Below are 20,098 nucleotides of genomic sequence, written 5' to 3'. Positions count from 1 at the left end.
CATGTCTCTTGTCAATGGTCTGTAAAATGGTGAGAATTAGATCAGACACTAATGAGTTGCTAATAGGCACCAAGAGAGCTCATCAGCAAAACCCCAGATGTACACAAATCGCCCATGTGTGTCTGCTCTTTATTCATGCTTCCATGTCTGACTTTAAAAGCCCCCCCTGTTACTTTCATTGATGGACACCAAAGATGGAGATGTCTTTGCAGAAAGAAAAGTTTATTGGAGGCTTTCCTGTAACAGAATGTAAAGCCTTGTGAGTTCCTCTCTTATTCTCCGGTCTCTTTCTCTGCAGGCGAGCCTTTGGCACCGAATAGTCCAATGGGGAAAGTCACTTTTTGCAAGCATTGCCAGGATTTCTGTTTGTGGGCCAAAATATGTAGGCAGACAGATGCATCTGTCCACAGTCTGTCTATTCCTCTCTTTCAAACTTTCTCTCTGGCTCTGGCTCAGTCTCTCTCTATCACTCTCTCGCTCTCACACACACTTACGAACACACACACAGGGGGCTGTTTCCTCATCGTTCATACTGAGAAATGCCCTGTAAGGACATCCTTATCCTGCAAACCAGACTCTGCTGGATGCTCTGTAATAACAACTCCAGCCATCCACCATCCAATCAGCCTGGCTCTCTGATGTGTGTGTGTGTGTGTGTGTGTGTGTGTGTGTGTGTGTGTGTGTGTGTGTGTGTGTTTGTGCCTGTGAATATGCATGATTTCTTTCCTAAGATCTGAAACACAAAGCACAAAAAGCATTTATTTTCCTGACAAGAACAAAGATATAAATTCATACAAAATAAACAAAGAAAAATATTTATTTATTTAGACTTATTTATGTTTGATTATGTTTAGGGGTTATTTCTTTTAGAAAATCTCCTTATATATAACTTATACATTTAAATGTGTACATTATTATGCTGAGAACCATAACTAAAATGAAAATTTATTTTAAATTATATTTATAATAAATGAATGCTTCAGGCATATTGAGCATACAGACATATTATGCTGCAGGGCAAGTTTGAGAAGTTTCTATGGACATTTTTTCTACAAAAGTGGGTCAACTTTGCCATCCACAGAAACTGTTATGAATCCAAGCCGACTACAACAATTGTCCTTTGTGAAGGTGCAAGGGAAAGACTTCTCAGACCCACCTTTCAAACCTACAAACAGGGAGTATTTGATACTCACATAGAGTAGGTTGAAAAAAGGATTTTGGTGGCATCTTCCTTTAAAATGGAATCTAAAACAAGGGCCAGACATGCCATAATAATGACACAAAGGGTCAACATTTGAAAATGTGGATATACAGACTGATTGCTTTCATTTTGAGCTTTTGTGCAAAACGATTTGGGCTATCAAGGAATATATTGGGAGCCTCAGAGTAAATTTTCTTTCTGTCTATTCTGAAATAATGTTTTTATTTCAAAGGACAGATTATTTAAAATTATGGACCCAGAAAACAAAAACAGATATAAAGTTAAAGTTAAGTTAAATCTTAAGTTAAAACAGTTTTAACGTCGTATCATTACAAATCCAGGCTACAAGTGCACTGCCCTGTCAAAACACACAGTATAGAATTTATAAATTATATGTGGCACTATACAGTTGTAGGGCTACCAATTGATACATATAGGGGGCAAATTAATGATGGACCTTTGTATAACAGCTGTCTAAAGATGCCTATCTGTAGTTGTAATTGAATTATTTGTATACGCCCATCGCCGGTCTACGAGGAACCTGATTGGACAAGCACTCCTCAATAACCTATCCCTGAACAGTATCTGTCTTCCTACTCAAACTGTTCAAAACACAGACTGGACTGCAATTCCATGATGATCTTGGGAAGCAATTGTGATATACTACTTTTACTACTTACCGTTGCTACCATGACGACTGGTTCATTCATACTTTGATAGGAACGTTTGTCATAAAACATTGACACTGTGATTTATCACATCATAACATGTAGTATGACGTGTTAACGGATTTGGAACAAGCGGTGAAGCCAATGAAGCCGATGCGGAAGTGCCCTAAACCTGCATTTTTTCTAATGGCCATCAGGGGGCGACTCCACTGGTTGCAAAAAGAAGTCCGTTTACAAGTCTATGAGAGAATGACCCCACTTCTCACTTGATTTATTACCTCAGTAAACACTGTCCTAATTAGTTCATGGTCTCAATCGCTAGTTTCAAGTCTTCTTTAATACAGCATGATGTTCATCTTGTAAATGATGGTCCCATTTAAAGTAAAATAGATGATAAAGCAGCGTATGCTTTAGGGCGTGGCTACCTTGTGATTGACAAGTCGTCTCCACGTTGACGTTGATTACGTAAAATACCCATGATTACGTGTCATACCCAGAGTACAGGTTTAGCTGCCGGTATGTTAGTGTGTTTTCAGTTCACGAAAGTTAATTGTAACAGTTTGGTCGCCAAAAAAAGTCTTGTTTAGCGTTGTTTGTACTGATCCTCTAAAGAGTCGGCTGTTCCGTTTTTCCGTAAGTACGTTTAGTTTTAATGTTTTAGGCCTGTTTTTCGCTTGCGAAAATTAGCATTAGCAATATCACAGTTAACCATTGACTGTAAACGCACCTTGACAACCACGCTAGCAGCTGACGCTATGGTCGTATTTACGCTATACAAAGTGTTTATATACAGTCAATAGGTCAGCTCCACCCTCTCGTCCAAATATGGTCACTTCTGGCTCCAAAAATCAAAGATGGCGACGGTCCAATCGCTAAACTCGAGGTTTCAAAACAGCAGTCAACAAACGGTAACTACGTCAATATTTTTCTTACAGTCTATGATTTGGGACGGTGTCTAAAAAAACGTTATCTCAAATGTAGCTAGTAGCTAGTTGCCTACCATGTTTTAGCATAAATACCAACATATAATTATAAATATATAACTTCATGGCTATCAAATACAAGTACATTTGTTAGTCAGTGTCAGCTAAGCTAGCTACATTTACTAAACAAAGGAACTTTATTTATTCAAGTTTTTTTTAATGTTTATGTATGTTTTGATGCTTTTATAACTGCAGAAAGTAAGTTGATTGGAGCCATTTGAACTCCCTACAACTTAATCATGTTAGTATTTAGGTGTATAAATTTCATGTTAAATCGAATAGTAGTACAAGTTATATTAGTCATTCTAAAAATGTTACTGCATGGTAATACAGTGCCCTAGTCCTTCATAATGCTACAATAGTGGGACTTTTTAACAATTGTACTGTAGCATGACAATTCGGTCATTAGCCTACAGAAATGACAAAATACTGCACCATAACAGAAGTACAGTGCCAATGATAATTTGTTCAGTCATGGTGGTACATGATCATAAAACCAGTAGAATTAACCATCAAACTTAATCATCATGGTACTGACCAAATTACCATACTATTTTTTGATAGGCTAGTATTACCATGGTAGATAGAAGTTACAGATGCCTGTCACATTATAAAGTCAGAATATAGCTCCAGAAGAAAGTGTGCCTGACTGCATTGCTGGAGGGGGGGGATTTGCGGGCATCCGTCAACACTAACTGGAAGTGACAGTGTGCAGAGAGGTCCTAATTACTGTCTCACTTGACTAATTGTCGTTTCTGAAGAATGTATTCCCACTGAGGTCCCAGGGATCTCATTAACAGCACCGCTCAAGACATATAGGCCAGTGCTGACTTCGGCATGCTGCTATTTTCAATGCTGAAGCAAAGCCACAAGTTGGAACTGTAATTATATTATACTCAAAACTGCCATGATTACAAGTGAGGCAGATATGGTATGGTACATTTACAGGGATGGACAATGTGATACTGTTGCTGAGAAAAATAACAAGTTTATATTTTTTGTGTGTATGCAAAGAGAGAAAGTGTGCGTGTTTATGTAAGGGCCCTTCTTCAACTTGCCAAAATGTTAAGCCATCCTTAGCTACAGTCATCCTGACATAATGAGTTGATGAAGTGAGATCATTGTTAGCTTTCTAGAGCCAACCGTGTTAAAATAAACTTGTAGCATTCAGAATAATGCAGTTGAGATGAGCCTTTAGTACAGGGCGACTGAACTGAATGAATGTCTTCTCTTTCAGGGTCTTACCATTCAAAGTGCATCAGCTTCTCGTTTCCATGGTATCCCTCCCTGTGCCAATACTATCTTTCCACCAGTCTGCCTGTGCGAGAGAGTGCGAGAGAGTGCGAGAGAGAGAGAGAGAGAGAGAGACAGAGAGAGAGAGAGAGACAAAATGACAGAAGGCTTTTAGCAGTGGTTATCTCTCCTTTGCATAAAGTCCCCTTTGCATTACCCAGTGCATGGTGTCTGAATAAACACACCAGCCAGCTCATATGGAAGCCTCCCTGGGTTACAAGCGAGTGGGTGTGTATAAACTCATCTAATTTGTGGTCTCCTTCAAAAATGACACGGTTTGATCATGGATGAAAAAAAAGGAGTACATCTCCCAAATGGCACTGGGATATTTTCCTATTAGTCACAAAGAGATGAAGGAGCAGGAATCATTTTAACATCATAATGAGGCAATTCGCCATTCCTGTCACCTCCTCTTTTGTAACTGGTTTACACACACAGTTTTCTCATCTGGTTGGCTTACTTGGAAGTGTAAAGTTTGGTAAATGATGTCTTCTAATCAGTAATCAAGATATCAACATGCAAAAAATGATCCAGGCCTACTTTTAGAGAAGCACAACTGATTGTTTTGACCTTAAATGCTCATGTATGTGCTCATGCGCAGACATATAGTACTATTTAGATATAAGAAAATTAAGTCAGAATCATTTGTGGCACCTCTTAATTATATTCTGTAAATTACATTTTAGGTGCAATTAGTGTAGGGGCACCTGAGTGCTTATCAGACTTAGTGCAATTCCTCCGTTTTGGGCCAGAGGGCGCTGTGACTTTAAGAGGAAACCAGCTTATCCTGTCAATTGATGTCTCCTCCCTGAGCTCAATGAGCATTCCTTTCATGCTGTGTGAAGCTCTGCTGACTTATACGGAACCTCTGAATTTCTCCATAATTATGCTAATGGTCCAGATGGTAGCATGATGAGTGCCATTCTCTTTGATATTCTCACACTGCAGAGTGCTGGTGTGCAGACCCACGCAAACTGACACACGTTCAAAGTCAACGTTCACACCACCTACTTGATCCCATGTAATTACTTCGTGTTTCCTTAGCTGATACAAGCGCCCTCTTCTCCATTAAATGCATTTGCTTTTTATTAGAGGATTTGACAGATCCGGTAATAGAGTAGCACTTCAGCAAAAAGCGAGGGTAGGTGTCAGTATGCTTTGCTTATCTACACTTTTACTTATCATTTTACTTGTATGCAGTCTAATAAACAGATACAGCACATAGGCAATAAACAGCAATGTCACACTTCAAGAATATCTTAATGATATCAGAGGAGATTAAAAAAATACCAAGGTCACCCAAGAGATCTATTATAAATGCACTAAAATCCCACACAGGAATATTGTAGTGACTTGATTTTGGAGTAGGTCTACTCAACACACACTCATACACACACAGGCAAGCCATTCACACTTGAGTCACACAATGACGGTGTTCATCTAGGCTTTGGACGCTGGTGGCGCCGGTCAAAGAGCTCCTTTCACATCTCTGTTGGGGTAAAATGGCCCTCCTCCCTTTTGGGGCGGGGGCCCACCGCTATACCTATAGCTCCAGCTGATCCACCGGCCCATGAAGAGCTCACTGGGGGCGGACGCTGATAAGGCGCATGTAGTGTTAAATCAATAGCATGTAGGCCCATTCAAAGAGCTGCAGATATCCATCTTCTCGGTGCAACGCTTCCTATAGGATACTGCCTCGTTTGAACTCGCTAATCAGATCAGAAATGCGATAGGTGTACTTACAATCTTGGGAGATATTGCATGTCTTTCCCCGTGAAATTTAACCTACCATTGGAGCCTTTATGTGTGTATGCCACACACACACACCTTCACATCGGTGGATGGCTCACACTCGAGAATAGTCTGTTGCTGGAAGGCTTTCAAGTCTAAAGTGGAGTTATTTGCATAGGTTAAATATTCGTGCCTTTCAGCAGCTTCTGTCGATATTACGGATTTGCTGTTCTGCCAATTTTAATTCCTTTCATCCCACTCCTCCCACATTTCTGGAATGATGGGGGGAATTGTTGAAAGGTTGTTGCTTGAAATCCCGTAAAAGAAGTTTAGAAAAGGAAGTTGTGAATGACAACAAACAAATGAACAAACACAAAATGGTTCTACATATCCTACTCAGGTGTACGGAGGAAAAATCGGGTCAGTTATATCCTGCAAGCACGAAATTATATCGCTTGTGTGCAGAGGTTTGCCAGTTATTGTGTGCAGAGTTATGTCTTTATGTGCCAAGTACAGAAAAATGTCTGTAGAATTAGCCAATAATCCTAAACATCCCCCAGTGCGAACCCTGTGGAAGATTAAACTCGACTCTCGTTGCTTTTAGCGGTTAATATGCAGGTTTGCTGTGTCTCTGTCCATGGTGCTGAATCAAGATCCTGCGCTAAGTGAAACGCGTGAATAAATGAAACGTAAAATAGAGGCTACAGATGCGTTTTAACTTATGTCGCTTCAGTATAGGATAATCACGTTTGATTAGAAATAGAAAAAACTTTATTTTGATCATATGGAATAACTAATTCCTCGGCGTGATTGTATCCATATTGTATGGACAAGTGCTTTGCTTTATGAATGGAAGCGAATCTGATGGCAATGTGGACGGATTTTAATTAAAGGTTCACCTTGTAGTTACTGTTGTGTGTGAGCACTGAAAAGATTGCATAGACTATTTACCGACACATCTTCAAACGCATGCGATCCTGGCGCCAAGTTGTGGGAGAAACACAAAATATACAGCCTAAGAAAGGTCTAATGAAATAAATGTTCACTCCTTCCCCACATTATTTCTCTCTCTCACACACACTCTCCCCTGCCATCCACACATGCCTCTTTACCTCCCCTTTTTCCATTTCTCCCTTTTTCTATCTTTTTCTCTATCTCCGCTCTCTCCCTCTCCCTCACTCTCTCTCTGTCTCTCTGTGGTGCGCGTTCACAACACTAACCTTGGCTCGACGTCAGAGCCTGTGCAGCAGTGCAGTATAATGGGAGCGCAAGCAACCCAGAGCGCCTCATAGGGGGCTGCATATCGCTGCTGTATCCTCTGCTTGGCGCTCTCTAACCCCTCTCCAACCATCTCCAGTACTTCACCTATAGCCCATGCTTGGGCTCCCCCCTCCCCACTGGATCCGTACCCTTCGACATGGATGTCCCACCGTCCCTCGACCCGGAGGATTGTTGTTTCTTGGCGCAGTGAAGGAGGAGAAGGAGAAGGGGAAGGGGAAGGAATCATGCCGGGACTGCTAATGGATTTAGGGAAAGCGCAAGTGACCATGCCGTGATCTTGCGCATCCAGGGCCGCCGTCACCCTGCCTTGCCCAACGACCGTACAAGAATTACGGGGGAATCGAACCCGCGCACCGGGGGGATTAAACCACTGTGCATTTTTTAAAAACAACATGAAGATTACCTCCCATCATCTGATGATAACCAGTCTCGTTTTCAGGTCCAACCTCAGGCTGATCCCGCTTCTGCTGCTGTTTCTTGGTTACTCTCGCGGGATGCCACACGTTTTAAGATTTGGTAAGATTCTCCTTGTTTATGATACGATATAATCTGTAACGATGTTCACTCACACAAACTGCCTGTACTGCCCACAGTGAAATGGCATTCACGGGATGCCAAAACAGATGTATTTAGACGTGTTTTGTCCCACTCCTGCCTTGTTTTGTAATTAAGATTGTAGACTGCACTCTAAAGAGTGATTTTTGATCAATAGTTTACAGCAGTATTTTATTAATTTCAGAATATTTAGTAGCACTATTTCGGGAGGGATTTTATCGTGAGTATCGCACCATCAAGGGGGGATGGTGTTTTCCACGAACCTTTAAACCAGTATTACAGTAACTTTGAAAGAAAATCAACTGTAGTTAGCCCGCAAAGGAGCACTCCTATATGCAACACGTCACGGCTATGAACAGCTGATGAAACTCAAGAAAAGCATCACCAGACTCATTCTCACTCCTCCTCGCTAATATCCGCACGGAGACTTGTTTCTCCACGGCCTTTTAAACTGCTGACACCCCAACATGTCCTCTGCAGTAAATGTTTACATGTACTAAACATTGGCCCCGGAGTGCGGATCAATCATTCTGATCTGTCACGAGGGTCAATCAATGCGCCCGGCAGCACTTTTTATCCTTAATCCCACTGAACTTCAATCCAGCGGGAATTTCCGTGGTTTTGCGGATTTACACCCACCGTCATTGACATTTATAAAACTGATAGTTCCGGTTTTCAGTGCTGATCGGCTGAGTCACGTTGGAAGCCGTTGTCTAAATACCACAGAAGCACACAAATGTAACTGCACGATTGTTAAATAGACCAGCCGAAAATCATCTCATACTGGCAACTGTGTCGCCCAGACGCCTGGAAGTTGATTAGCCACATCCCCATGCAAGAATTATGTACTTCATGTTGATTATAAAAGTAATTCCTCAACAGTTGCTACTACAGTGCATTGTTGCTGATTCATAACTTTAAAATGGTGCTATTAACGGTTCTACTTATGTTCTAAAATTATTAAATCACGGCCTCTTGTGTTTTTTGGTGCTGAATTAGATCCGTCTCAGGGTGGCTGCGTTTTGCCGCTTTCTGTTGCATGTACAAGGAACATCTTAAAGTGACAGGGGGGCTGCAGATGTCATCAAGTGTTGACAACAAATCCTTACAATCCCCAATTCTCCCGAGGGTCCTGTTTAAAAGTCAGGCCGCGTCCGCAAGAGCCGGCGCTATGGCAACGGGATGTGCTTGTCTTCCTGCTGCATCCTCAGCTCGATGAGCGATTTCCCGTCTCACACGTTGTCTGTCAGACGCCGGGCGTCTGTTCAGTAATCCCTGCGGGACGGCAAAGTCCCTGTGTAACAGCATTTGACACCAAAGTTTCCAAGCCAGCAAATAACGACTCAATTCCCGGGAGACAAAGTGGAGTAATAATTGATAACATATTTGTGAAGTATTCTTTAGAGTATCCTCATATAGGGAACTCTGGCCATGGATGCCACATTGTTGTATGTATATTTTTCTGTGAATATAATGACAATAGATTGTGTCTCACTTTTGTTGCCTGTGCATCGCCATACCAATATGTCGTCTATGCTAACACGCTGGATCTGCAAGGCATCTGGCATCAGTGGCACGACAGACATGCATACTGTGCGATCTAAGAGGTGATTCATTCAGAGATCTTTTGCTTTGAGCTAAACTTCACTCTTGATTTTGTCCGTCTTGTGGTGGCAGTGATGCGGCCGGGTCTCTGTCCGTGGTCCTGAACAAGCCGCTGAACCTCCTCTCCAGCACCGCGGATAGCGACTCGGCTTTTTGACAGTGCAGCCTGCGCCTGTTGCTGAACAAAAAGCATCGTACATACGTTTTGTAATAGACTGAGATACTGTGTTTGATAGCTTTAGTCTCTTGGTTTTGCAGTATTATCTCTGTCAGCCAAGTAGCATCCCCCTCAAGTCTTTCTGTTGTAAGATGGCTCCATTTCGTGTAGTGTAATTCATTCTCTTTGGTGAAAGATGATATATGCTTATCTGTCTGTGTTTGCATGTAAAGGAGCCGAGTTTCCAAAAGAAAAAGCTAGATGGTGATGGTTATGCGATTTTATCAGAAAAAAGAAAATATATGTCAATATGCATAAGTGCATGTGCTGTGAGATGTGCTGTGAGAGAGACAGAAGAAATACAAAATTGCCTTGAGAGACATTGGAACCCACTGGTCCTTTCCCAGTGCATTTCCTGTCCTGCAGGATGTGCTTGCTCAGCAGATAATCCCAGCTGCTCCTGCAGGAGGCTGGCTAAATGAGGAGGTCAGCTCCCCTGGGTCTGTCTGTTCCCTTCCTGCCCCAAGTTCCCTTTCTGCCCAGACAGGCAGCTCACATTGTACAACTACTGTTCTCCTGTCAGGCTGAGACCTTTACACACACACATACACACACACACTGTAACACCAAGTATAGTCAGCCCTTTGTATTCATATCTACAGTCTCACCATGTGGAGCGACAAGTGTCAGAGAAAAATGAAATAAGAAGTGTTCTGGTTACCAGCTGCAGGAAAATATGATGAGCTAATTTCTACACAGGATTGAATTATTGTGTTCAGTGTTCCTCGTTTATAATTCTTACAGGTAATTCATTTACTTAGATACTGAAATGGACCCAAAGCAGCCCCTACAAGGTATAATAAAATATCCCCGGGAGATGGTTATCTTTTTAGTTCACACTTGTCTTTTGAGAGCACTCAATGAGTGCTCTCAGTTTCAGTTGCTACTTTTATTTAAAATTCCTTCCTACAGTGTAGGTTAAGAAAGGAGCATCAAAATGCTCACTTTAAACGTGAAATTTAATAAAATCCAACTGTAAAAACAAAACATGCTATTGGATTTGCAAGCTAAACTAGGGTTTGTCCAATCAAATAATTTTCCTACCACTTTAAAATGTTCATATTCTGATATTGATGTCTGTCAGAAGACACTTTACAAACATCTGCTGACCTTTTTTACTGAAATAATTCAATGCAGTTGTATTTTTAGATCCTGCTATTGCAAAAGTTCAGTTTGCTCAGCTGTCATTTTTGTCTTCTTAGAATTCAGTGAGGTGGAAATCCAGGGCAACACTAAGACTGTAGCATCATGTGACAGCTAACTGGTGGGCTAAAATTAAAGGAGCTCATTTGACTTCGTTCCATGGAAAGAGCTCTATATGTACACAATAGTATTTAGCTGTCCCCATAACAAATGTTCATTCACACAAGTAGTGAGTCATCACATCTGCCATTCCATCAGTTGATTGAGTTTTACATACAGACATGCTTCTTATTCATTAAATGCCTTACGAAGAAATTAAACAGAAGAGAAATCAACACAGATTGAGATGGTTTTTTAATTCTGAAGACCGTAGTTGGTCTGCAGCTGTGAGGATGAGTGATAACATTATCACGGCCATCTTCAAACAGCGTTTGCAGAAGCAGTATGTCCCTGGGCTGTCAAATGCTGCTGAAAGCATTGTTGACTCAGAGATGCTCATTTTGTTAGTTTATTTCCTGCTTATTTTTATATTTTCCCTGTACAGCTGTGTCTGGGAATATTTATTGCTAAAACGCAACATTGTTTTTCATTTTGGAAAGGAAATCAAGTCATTTTTTTCTGTCCTTTGGCAACAGACACAATCCCCTCTCGTGAAAGCTCAGTTTATCTAACGACTTCCATTATGCTGCGCCAGGATCAAGGTCCTTTTCTTGCGTTTCTAATACTTAACACTCTTTTCATCCCCTCAGCTGTGTTATGGTGGTGAAATTACAAGGTTGTCGAGAACAAGCAAGGGTAGGAGGAACAAATTCAAGGGGAGTTTGTAGTTAATTGACTTTATTTGCTTTTGCTTTCCGCCAGCCTGAATTATCATCATGCCGGAGTTTAGTTTGGGATTGCAGGAATTACGGATAACACCATGCGCCCTGGCCCACTGCCAGCGCATTCGCAGCAAACATTTAAATAGGCACAAAGCTGCTTAAAATATTCATGTGTCACTTGGCCCTGCCATAGCTTATAGAAATATGAAACTATCTCCTCTCTGCTGGCAAATGATTTCCATGGTTTAAAAATACCCACCGTGGGTTTCAAGAACAAAGAGGAGATCTGTCTTACATTAGCATGCAGCACCACACATGGGCTTGAAGCGGGGAACTATCTAGATGGATTTCTAAAACATGTTTACAGTCCTGAGTCTTTGAAGGTCTTGCTGTCATGCCTCAGTTACAAAAGGCTCAATGGTGATTAATTCAGGCTACAGATTTCTTGCCATTTTAAAATGGAAAATATCTGTTAGGTAAATTAGATCCCTTGTTTCATCATTTAGTCGATTTACTAGCTACATTCAAAAAGATTACTTGCATTGAAGGTGAAGTAACCGGTTTTAGCATAAGTGCCTCTTTTGACATATTGTCTGTTTTTGCAAATCCAACCGAATACATCGAGTCCAGCATACTTCTACTGCCTCGTGGAAGGCTTGACATCTGTATTGGCTTTCATTATTCACAGCCTATCAATCTCTGTCATTGTCACTCAGGGATTTCCCTGGGTATCCGCAGGGTTAGGGGTTATATGTGCAATTGTTCTGTGAAACTGTCCCTTGAGTAGAGCCCTGCAGCATGTCTTGCTGCCTGGTTGTCTGGCTCAGGGCTGACTGAAGGTCAGAGCTGAAAACGTTCACAAGGAATGATTTTTTTGCTTTGTTTTTGCATCTTTTAAGACATGCGGAGCTGTCCTGCTCACAGTCTTACCAAGCGAGATGGAGGAAAATTTGAAGCCACTGAGAGGTGTACGAAAGAGTGTTTGTTAAAGAGAGAGAGAGAAGGAGAGAGAGAGAGAGTCTGTATAAAGTGTGAGAAGAAAAACATTGAGTGTTGAGGCCAGCAGATACAGAGTAAAGATAGATTAGTTTGCCTCAGAGCAGTCCACTCTCAGCCCACTCTCAGTTGTGGTCTTTTATTACTGTTTTGTGATGGCTTCTGTGAAGAGAGACAGAAAGGAAAGTGGAGTATGCTGTGGAAATATAGTGGGAGGCCAGGAGTCGTGCACTGCAGCGCTGAATAAATGTCAGCTGTATCGTATTAGCAAGCTGAAAATTTGCCCGGGACTACAGATATGCAAGAAATAGCTTTTAGAGGAAATAAAAAATGTAAAAACAAATATACTTGTGGATCCCAATTTGAACCAATTTTTAAATCTAAACCCAAGTTTGTATTTTTATTAGCATCTCTTGTAATAATGCAACTACACTGACTCATTACATATTTGGCTGTCTCCACTTACACTAGACTGTAAGATGGTAGGAATCAATAAAAATCGATATGTTTGTATTGCTAAGAGGAATAACAGAAAAAAGAAAGAAATTGGCAGCATAGCAAGTAACCAGTGCCAAGTCCCGGATGGCCCCTTCCTGTGTGTATCAATCGCAGGTTACCATCTGTGAGAATGCAAACACAAAAAACAAACAAACAAACAAATGAAAAAAAAAAGTATTATAAGGAGGATGTGTGTGAGATTGGATGAATAATGCATGCCGCTGTGAATTAATAACGACTTTAAACAGACACAAGCTGCAGGGACTTCAGTGGGCCTATATGGTTTTGATCTAGACATCAGTTCTTTCCTCGCAATTCTACTATAGATCTGTCTCGTTCAATTACACCTAATGTGATGTGATAGCTGTATATATCCTGAACTGTCTGTGCTTTAAGTGAAAAAAAGTTAAAAAAAAAAAAAAAAAAAAAATCTTGCACTTGCTGCAATATCGCACCATTCTTTACATCATATGTAGGAGAGAACATGCAAGACCTTTTAACTTCATAGGAGCTCAACTGTGGTAATAACCTGTCGGAGGTGATTGCTTAAGAGAGGGAAACAAACAAGAGTTTATTGTGGAAGTTGATGTTAGTGCTAATTGGGAGCCAGACTAAATGTTTGCAGTATATTTGCTCTGTGATTAATACATGTAGGAGGGACATTGATTGCCTTTTGTTGGATGTGTTTGTTTCAATAGGGCTTGGTGGTGAATATGCATGTATAATTCCATCCATGTAGTCAAACATCATTTAAAACTGTGTCTTAACTTGCCTTGTCAGCAGAAGCAATGGCATGTGAATTTCAAGCACACGGAACCAAGTAAACATATTTGAAGGCACATATAACATAAATGAAAGCAATGATGTCCATACTACATGGGATTCAGAAGTCAATCGATTACAGAAAGCCCTCCGGCTATGCTGGCTATGATGTGAGGCACCGGTCAGGTTAGGATGTGGTGATTCACCTTCATCTCCAGCCAGCTGAATAAAGGAGTAAGAGGAGGAGGGGAGTGGCTGACTGAAAGAGAGAAAGCAAAATTCGGGCTCCCATTGACAGTACAGCCGGTTGGATGCGTGAACATTTCTCTGTGTGAACCAAGGACACAGGGGGAAAATGGTCTCTGTGGGAGAACGTATTAAGGCAAGCTTACTTAAAGTCATGTTCTTTGAATCAGCATGACACTCTATTGTCCACGATCCACCGGGGCTATGCAAAACGTCTCCTCCTGCAATGTTGAATTTCATTTTTCTGTCTGTCCTCTTTTTTTTTTTTTTTTTTTTTCCTTTTCGCTCAGAGGATTTTTTTTTAAGTGTTTCTGTGGCTTTCTTCAAACCAGCCGTTCAATCTTTTCATTTTGAAGGTATTTGTGAAAGGAAAGGAAGAGAAATATGCACAGAAAAGAAGCTGTGCATTTGTGTCGGTCGCTGCCCAGAGATAAACACGAAAGTCAGCTAGTCAGTGTCTTTAGTTGAAGACATCAAAATTATCTAGTCTTAACGAAGGTTTAATGAAAATTAAATTAAAAACCTACATCTTCTGGCTGCAGTATCCCTCCTCAGGGTTCGGTCGTTAGTCAGTCACAGTCAAAACAACACACTTTCCCTATTTGTTTAATATGACCCACCAATCCCACCCTTATACCCACACACAAAGCATCATGGCGGGCTGGAACAGACTTGGATTGATTTCCCATCTTGCACAATCTGTTTGAGGATTTTGAGGCGACATAATGAAGCCAATCGTCTCTGTTTCCTCCGCACAGCTACCGATGAGATATACCCACATTGCTTTTTAAACATGACAAAAGACACTGAATTTCCTACACAGCGGGGTGTGAATAAATGTAAGAAATGCTGGAATAAACAGTAGACTGCAGATCAGGAGAAGTATTAAAACAGGGCTCTTGATTTTCCACCAATTTCACCTCAATTGTCTTTTTACATTTATCCTCAATAGATCTTTTCTTATTTATTGAGAAAAAATGAGCACGCATATTAGAGGGACTTTATTATGCAGTATTTTTTTTTTTGTATCAGCAAGCCTCTGGCTCTTTCCCTCTCTAAAGTCAATGTGCAGGTCTCTTTCATTCCTTTCTCTCTCTACCACTGAAAATCTTTGCAATTGCCTGTGTGTGTGTTTGTGGAACAAGCAAGAAAAATAGACACAGCTTTGCAGTAAAGTGTAGCATATTGACTTGTACCTGTGGCTCTGATTATCAGGTAGCTTGTGTACGGCAGTGGCTGATGAACCCAAAGCAAGAGCTGACATTTTCCTGCCCTGTGGCTGAGGGAGCGGGGGGAGGATGCAGGTGTCCGTTCAGGTCTAATGGGCCATCCATTCAGTCGTTTAATTGAGTGTCTTTTATCTGCCTCCAGTGACCTCTTTTATTCTCCATTTCTCCCTCTTCATTTCTCCTCTCTCATCTATTTTTTTTCATGCCCCACCCCTCTTCCTCCTCCCTCCGCTCGGTCTCCAAAACTCTCCTCATTTTGGTTGTCTGACAGCACACCCATCTGCCATCTGCGTATTTTCCTACAGCTTACTCCGACTTTAGACACCATGGCCATCACCTGTTGTTTTCTAAACACATCTGACAGGCTGTGAGGAGACGGTGTGACAGCGAGGTGCACTTCAACATCAACTCAATATCCAGAATCCAGACAATAGAGTTTGCTGTCCATTTCCTGCCCCCCCCCCCCCTTTTTTTTGGTCCCATTTCTCCTTTGTCCTTCGCTGTCCTCTCCGCACCGTCTTTGTACCCCTTTGGCTCTCAGCTTGTCTCCTGGCCCTTCCCCTCTACTTTGTTCTCTCTCACTGTCATCACGCCTTATTTCCCCTCTTCCCCTGGTCTCAGTGTCCTTGCACACAAAGGCATGGATCCTTATTTGACATACACATTCCAAACCTCCATCTCTTATTGTACTTTTGAATTTCAAAGCAAAGAATACCTTCTCAGTCTCAGATTCCATTGAACTTCGCCAATCCTGCAGAGCACTGTGGCTTTTATCATCGTGACTTACTCTACAATGTGTTAAACATACTCTATATGAGACACGGGGCAGACGCTTGTGGAAAATACTCATTTGTCTAAAGGCTTAAAATGTCTTTATTTCATCTCCTTTACTCCATGTTCTTTTATGACAAAAATTTCTTTGATGAGACAATATAGATCAGTGATATAGAATTCTAGTTTGAATGCATTGCAAACCACTAGCAGCGACTCTCCTAGTGATTTATAATTGTTTAATTGTTTTCCATAAAGTCTCTATTAATTGCCCAATCTATATATTTATAATCTTCAGTATTTTATTTAGCTTCAGTATCATCATCAAAAATGATCACCTTATGTGCAAGAATCTCTAAATTTATAAAGATTTCAGATTACTGAAATCCTGTAAATTATCCTGCGTAATAATCCTGCCCCCACCCCCTACAGAAACCCAGCTGTGAGAATTAAAAAGAGCTGCCTCCTGAATTAATTCTTGACCTTTGTCTCTGACGGGAGATAGCATCTGCCCTTCTACAAGAAAGAAAGTCTAATTTTACAGCCATTTGGTTAAAATTACAATGGAAAGAGTGTAATACAGGACTGTTTTTGATGAGCGGAAGAACAGCAAGAATTAGAATGAGAGCGAAGGGAGCAAAGAGGATGATAGTCTCATATAATTTGCTGTGACCTAATTGCAACATAAATGGAACTTCTTTTCAGCTCTGCACCGAGGTCGGATGCGTATATGTTAAATGCACGTTAGAGATATTGTAATGTAAGTTTATTCTGCTATCGCCTTCTTTTCAGATAAGAGTGGTGGTTTCACGACTAAAATGTAAGTGCTCAAAAATGACGTGAGAGCCTTTTTAGAAGATGGTATTCACTTATCTTCCCACTTTCTGGCATGTATGCTGAGAGACAGTTGGAAATCCCACTGCTTAACTTATTTTGGTGAGTGATACTGCTTGAGGAATGGAGTATCCAGGGACGCTGGAGACACCCAGTCCATTATGCTTCATACTTGTCAGCGGCAGCACCATAAATGGATAATAATGCCCTAATGGTTTTTATCACAATGGGGGAAGTGATTATAAACCAGAGACACACATGCTCATGTAAAGTCACAATGTTCCCGAGACTGAACTCCTGCTTCTCTTGGCCTGCAGTGGATAATTAGCATCTCTCACACGTGCTTAGGCTTGATTAAAACTCAGTTTACAGTGAGCAGTGCTGTGAGGTCGCCATCTGTCACCTGCCGAGGCCACCGTGAGATGTACTCTAGTCAGAGGGAGTGAGAAAGGTGGTGTGTTTATGTGTGTGTGTGGTCGTTTGATAAAGGAGAGAAAAAAGATGGGGCATAGAAAGAGAAATGGCAAAGACGGGTGAGGCATGAAGCATTAGGAAGCGTTCTTTTAATAAACGGTTCCTCTTGCTCCTTATGACCCAAATCACATATTTTCTGTATTGGCAGAAAAACCTCCTGACTGCAGTTTTGGGATTTGTATTATTTACTCGAACTTTATAACCTTGTGACGGCAGTATTGGGAATACTCATTTTTTATACTTCAGTCAGATAGGAAGAGTGAGGCTCATAAAACCTACAGTAGGTGAAATGCAAAATGCATCAATCAAATACTAATATTTTCTTTACTGAAAAGACGATGCCTTTATGCCACAGCTTCAATATACAGTACACATCAAGTGCATGGTTTGTCTTTGTTATAAATGACACTGCATTGTTACTTCTCCTGAAAACACAATATTTATTGAATGCATTTGAATGTCATGCACCATTATAATCCAGACAAACTACGACTGTGGCAAGTAGTTATATGCTAAAAGGCACGTTTGCCCCCAATTAACAGAATTTGTTATTTGTGTGACTCTTGTTTCCTTGGTAATATCTTGAATATTGCACAATACATCCTGGGATATTTGGGCAGGTTGGGAAGATGCATTTAAATATAAGAATGGTATTCTCAGCTTTGGTATCTGTCAGATACAGTACAGGGGAAAGTAATTTCCAAAGTGGCCCACAGAGAAGCAACATAAAGACAACTGCAAAGTCTTTGCTTGCAAAGAGTGAAAATATTTGTTGAAGCTTGACTGCTCTTCCTCAGGCAGCACCGAATGATGCCGGGGGAAGAGCACTGAGCTCAAAGCGTGTTGCCACCTTTCTGCATGTTATATTACCACCACTATAATGTCTGTCTGCTGCTCTGTGTGTCGCTGTTGATTTGTGTGCATCAGAAGCTTCATAAATAGTTTTACTCTTTGCGAGCAGGAAGCCTAAAAATGTCCTCATGTTGTTCCTCTGAGCTTGGAAAATGGTTGTCAGCAACAAGTACATGCTATTTGTGTGGAATGGCAACCCAGTCTCACATCAAAATGTGTAATAGTTACGTTGGATCACAGCACAAAACGTATTAGTTTCACAATAAAATGTGTTTTTGTGTTGAGAAATGTTAGATATCATTAAAAGAAAACCTTAACACGGTGACAGTGAGGAAAATAAATCCAGGCGGGTCCTCCAGTCAGCCAATCACAAAGCTTCAAATTCTGGATTTCAAATTCAACTCATCCCTGAGGCGCTCTAAAATCTACATTTTTTATTGAAAGAACATCATCAAGCAGTTACATAAAATAACACCTATAACATAACAGTTCAGATAACTACACAATGCAAAGACAATGATTCAAACAACATGCAACTATATGGTTTCAGTGATAGCAGTGTCCATAGCAACCACCATAGCAACGATAGAAAGCCTGAAAAAAATCTTCATAATAACTGACAAACTAAACATCAATAACGCTCACTGAATGAAGATTAAGATTATAAATAAAATGCACATTTCTCACTAGAAATGTTATCACAAAGCATTTTAATGGAAAAACTATCTTAAAATATTGCATTTTCCACTGAAAGTAAAAGGAATGTCAACTTTTCTTTTTTCAGAAACTTGACAGTCATATGACATGGACACTAGGCCAAAAAAAACCCAAAAAACAACGTAGGCATCTTACAATTTTAGAGCCATTATTGTGAAACTAATACATTTTACCCTGTGGACCAATGTAGCTTTTACACATTTTGATGTGAGACTGGGTTGTGAATTGGCTCTAGCATGCATGTTTCACTTGCACTCTTTATAGTTTAATGACAATTCAATACATTTTCTATTTTTCCTCTAATTTACACAAACTAAAAATATCTCCACTTGCATGGAAGATAAGTAATTGATAAATTGCATTTTTGAAAAAGTAATTAACCTATATGCCATGCATCAGTACGTTCTGAAACATTACCACATGATGTTCTGGTAATAAAATGCTATACATGTCAAATTTGAGGAAATAAAAAAAAAAAAGTGTGTGAATGTGTGCACGTTCTGACACTATGAAACATGCACTCACCTCTCACTGCGTTTCTATGTTTGTCTAAGCAGGGTAGTCGAAACTCAGACACAGGATTGTATCCCTCTAGTTTATACACATGTTGACGTGTTTATGTGTGAGCGGTTACTGCAGGATGGGAAGATGGTAATAATGTGAAATACAACACAACACAATAATAAACTCTAGTTGTGCACTAATGTTTCTGTAAGTAGCTTTTTTTTTTATCACAGGAACAGGCTATTCTGTATCAGGTGTCAAGATATGTGTTTAATGATACACAACAACCATAGCATTCGAGCTCGTCTAATCCGAAGAGCAGGCGTACATTTCTGTGAAACACGTGTGTATGCATCTGTGTACATATCTGTGTGTGCAGACAAGCATGCACACTTATACATCTTATTTTCACAGTAGTTGGTATTTCTTTCCAGTGGCATTCTCAACACGAGAGCAGTGGAGAGGTTGGAAACTGCGAGCAGTCAGAAGTCATTTGGGACTTCAGCAATTCAAGGCCTGTGGAAGTGTACTCACAGTTTGGCACAATTAGTACCAAAAGGGGTCCCTGCTTGACAAATTAGCACACAAAATGTCAGCCGGTAGTTTAGCACATCCACAATGAGCCCTTGCAAATTAGCACATATTTTGAGGAGGGAGTTGGCACATTATTATGAATAGAGAGAGCCTGGTAAATTAGCACATCTGTTGCCAGTGCTC

General features: G+C 40.7%; 1 protein-coding gene and 1 long non-coding RNA gene across 6 annotated transcripts in view; one reads left to right on the top strand and one right to left on the bottom strand.

Moving 5' to 3' along the window:
• Positions 1–241: 241 nt before the first annotated feature.
• Positions 242–2,030, bottom strand: LOC121882108. Its single transcript, XR_006092015.1, has 3 exons — positions 1,882–2,030; positions 1,194–1,245; positions 242–733 (listed from the first exon to the last, which is right to left on the bottom strand). It is a non-coding gene; the product is annotated as an uncharacterized LOC121882108 (long non-coding RNA).
• Positions 2,031–2,343: 313 nt separating this feature from the next.
• Positions 2,344–20,098, top strand: part of LOC121882106 (glutamate receptor ionotropic, kainate 2-like) — a 75,208-nt gene continuing 57,453 nt past the window's right edge. Inside the window, exons 1-4 of one of the 5 annotated variants that reach the window (XM_042390116.1) lie at positions 2,499–2,502; positions 2,663–2,777; positions 4,090–4,129; positions 7,597–7,673. In XM_042390116.1, the coding sequence (XP_042246050.1) occupies positions 7,652–7,673 (22 nt within the window). In that variant the 5' untranslated portion in view covers positions 2,499–2,502; positions 2,663–2,777; positions 4,090–4,129; positions 7,597–7,651. Of the gene's footprint in view, positions 2,503–2,662; positions 2,778–4,089; positions 4,130–7,549; positions 7,674–20,098 lie in introns of those variants that run through there. The other 4 variants (XM_042390114.1, XM_042390113.1, XM_042390115.1 and 1 more) reach the window with 4 other exon arrangements.

The sequence above is a fragment of the Thunnus maccoyii genome, chromosome 17 (assembly GCF_910596095.1).
Source record: "Thunnus maccoyii chromosome 17, fThuMac1.1, whole genome shotgun sequence".
NCBI classification, from domain to species: domain Eukaryota; kingdom Metazoa; phylum Chordata; class Actinopteri; order Scombriformes; family Scombridae; genus Thunnus; species Thunnus maccoyii.
Note: the sequence above shows the minus strand (reverse complement) of the source record. Positions and strands in the feature narration are given on the sequence as shown.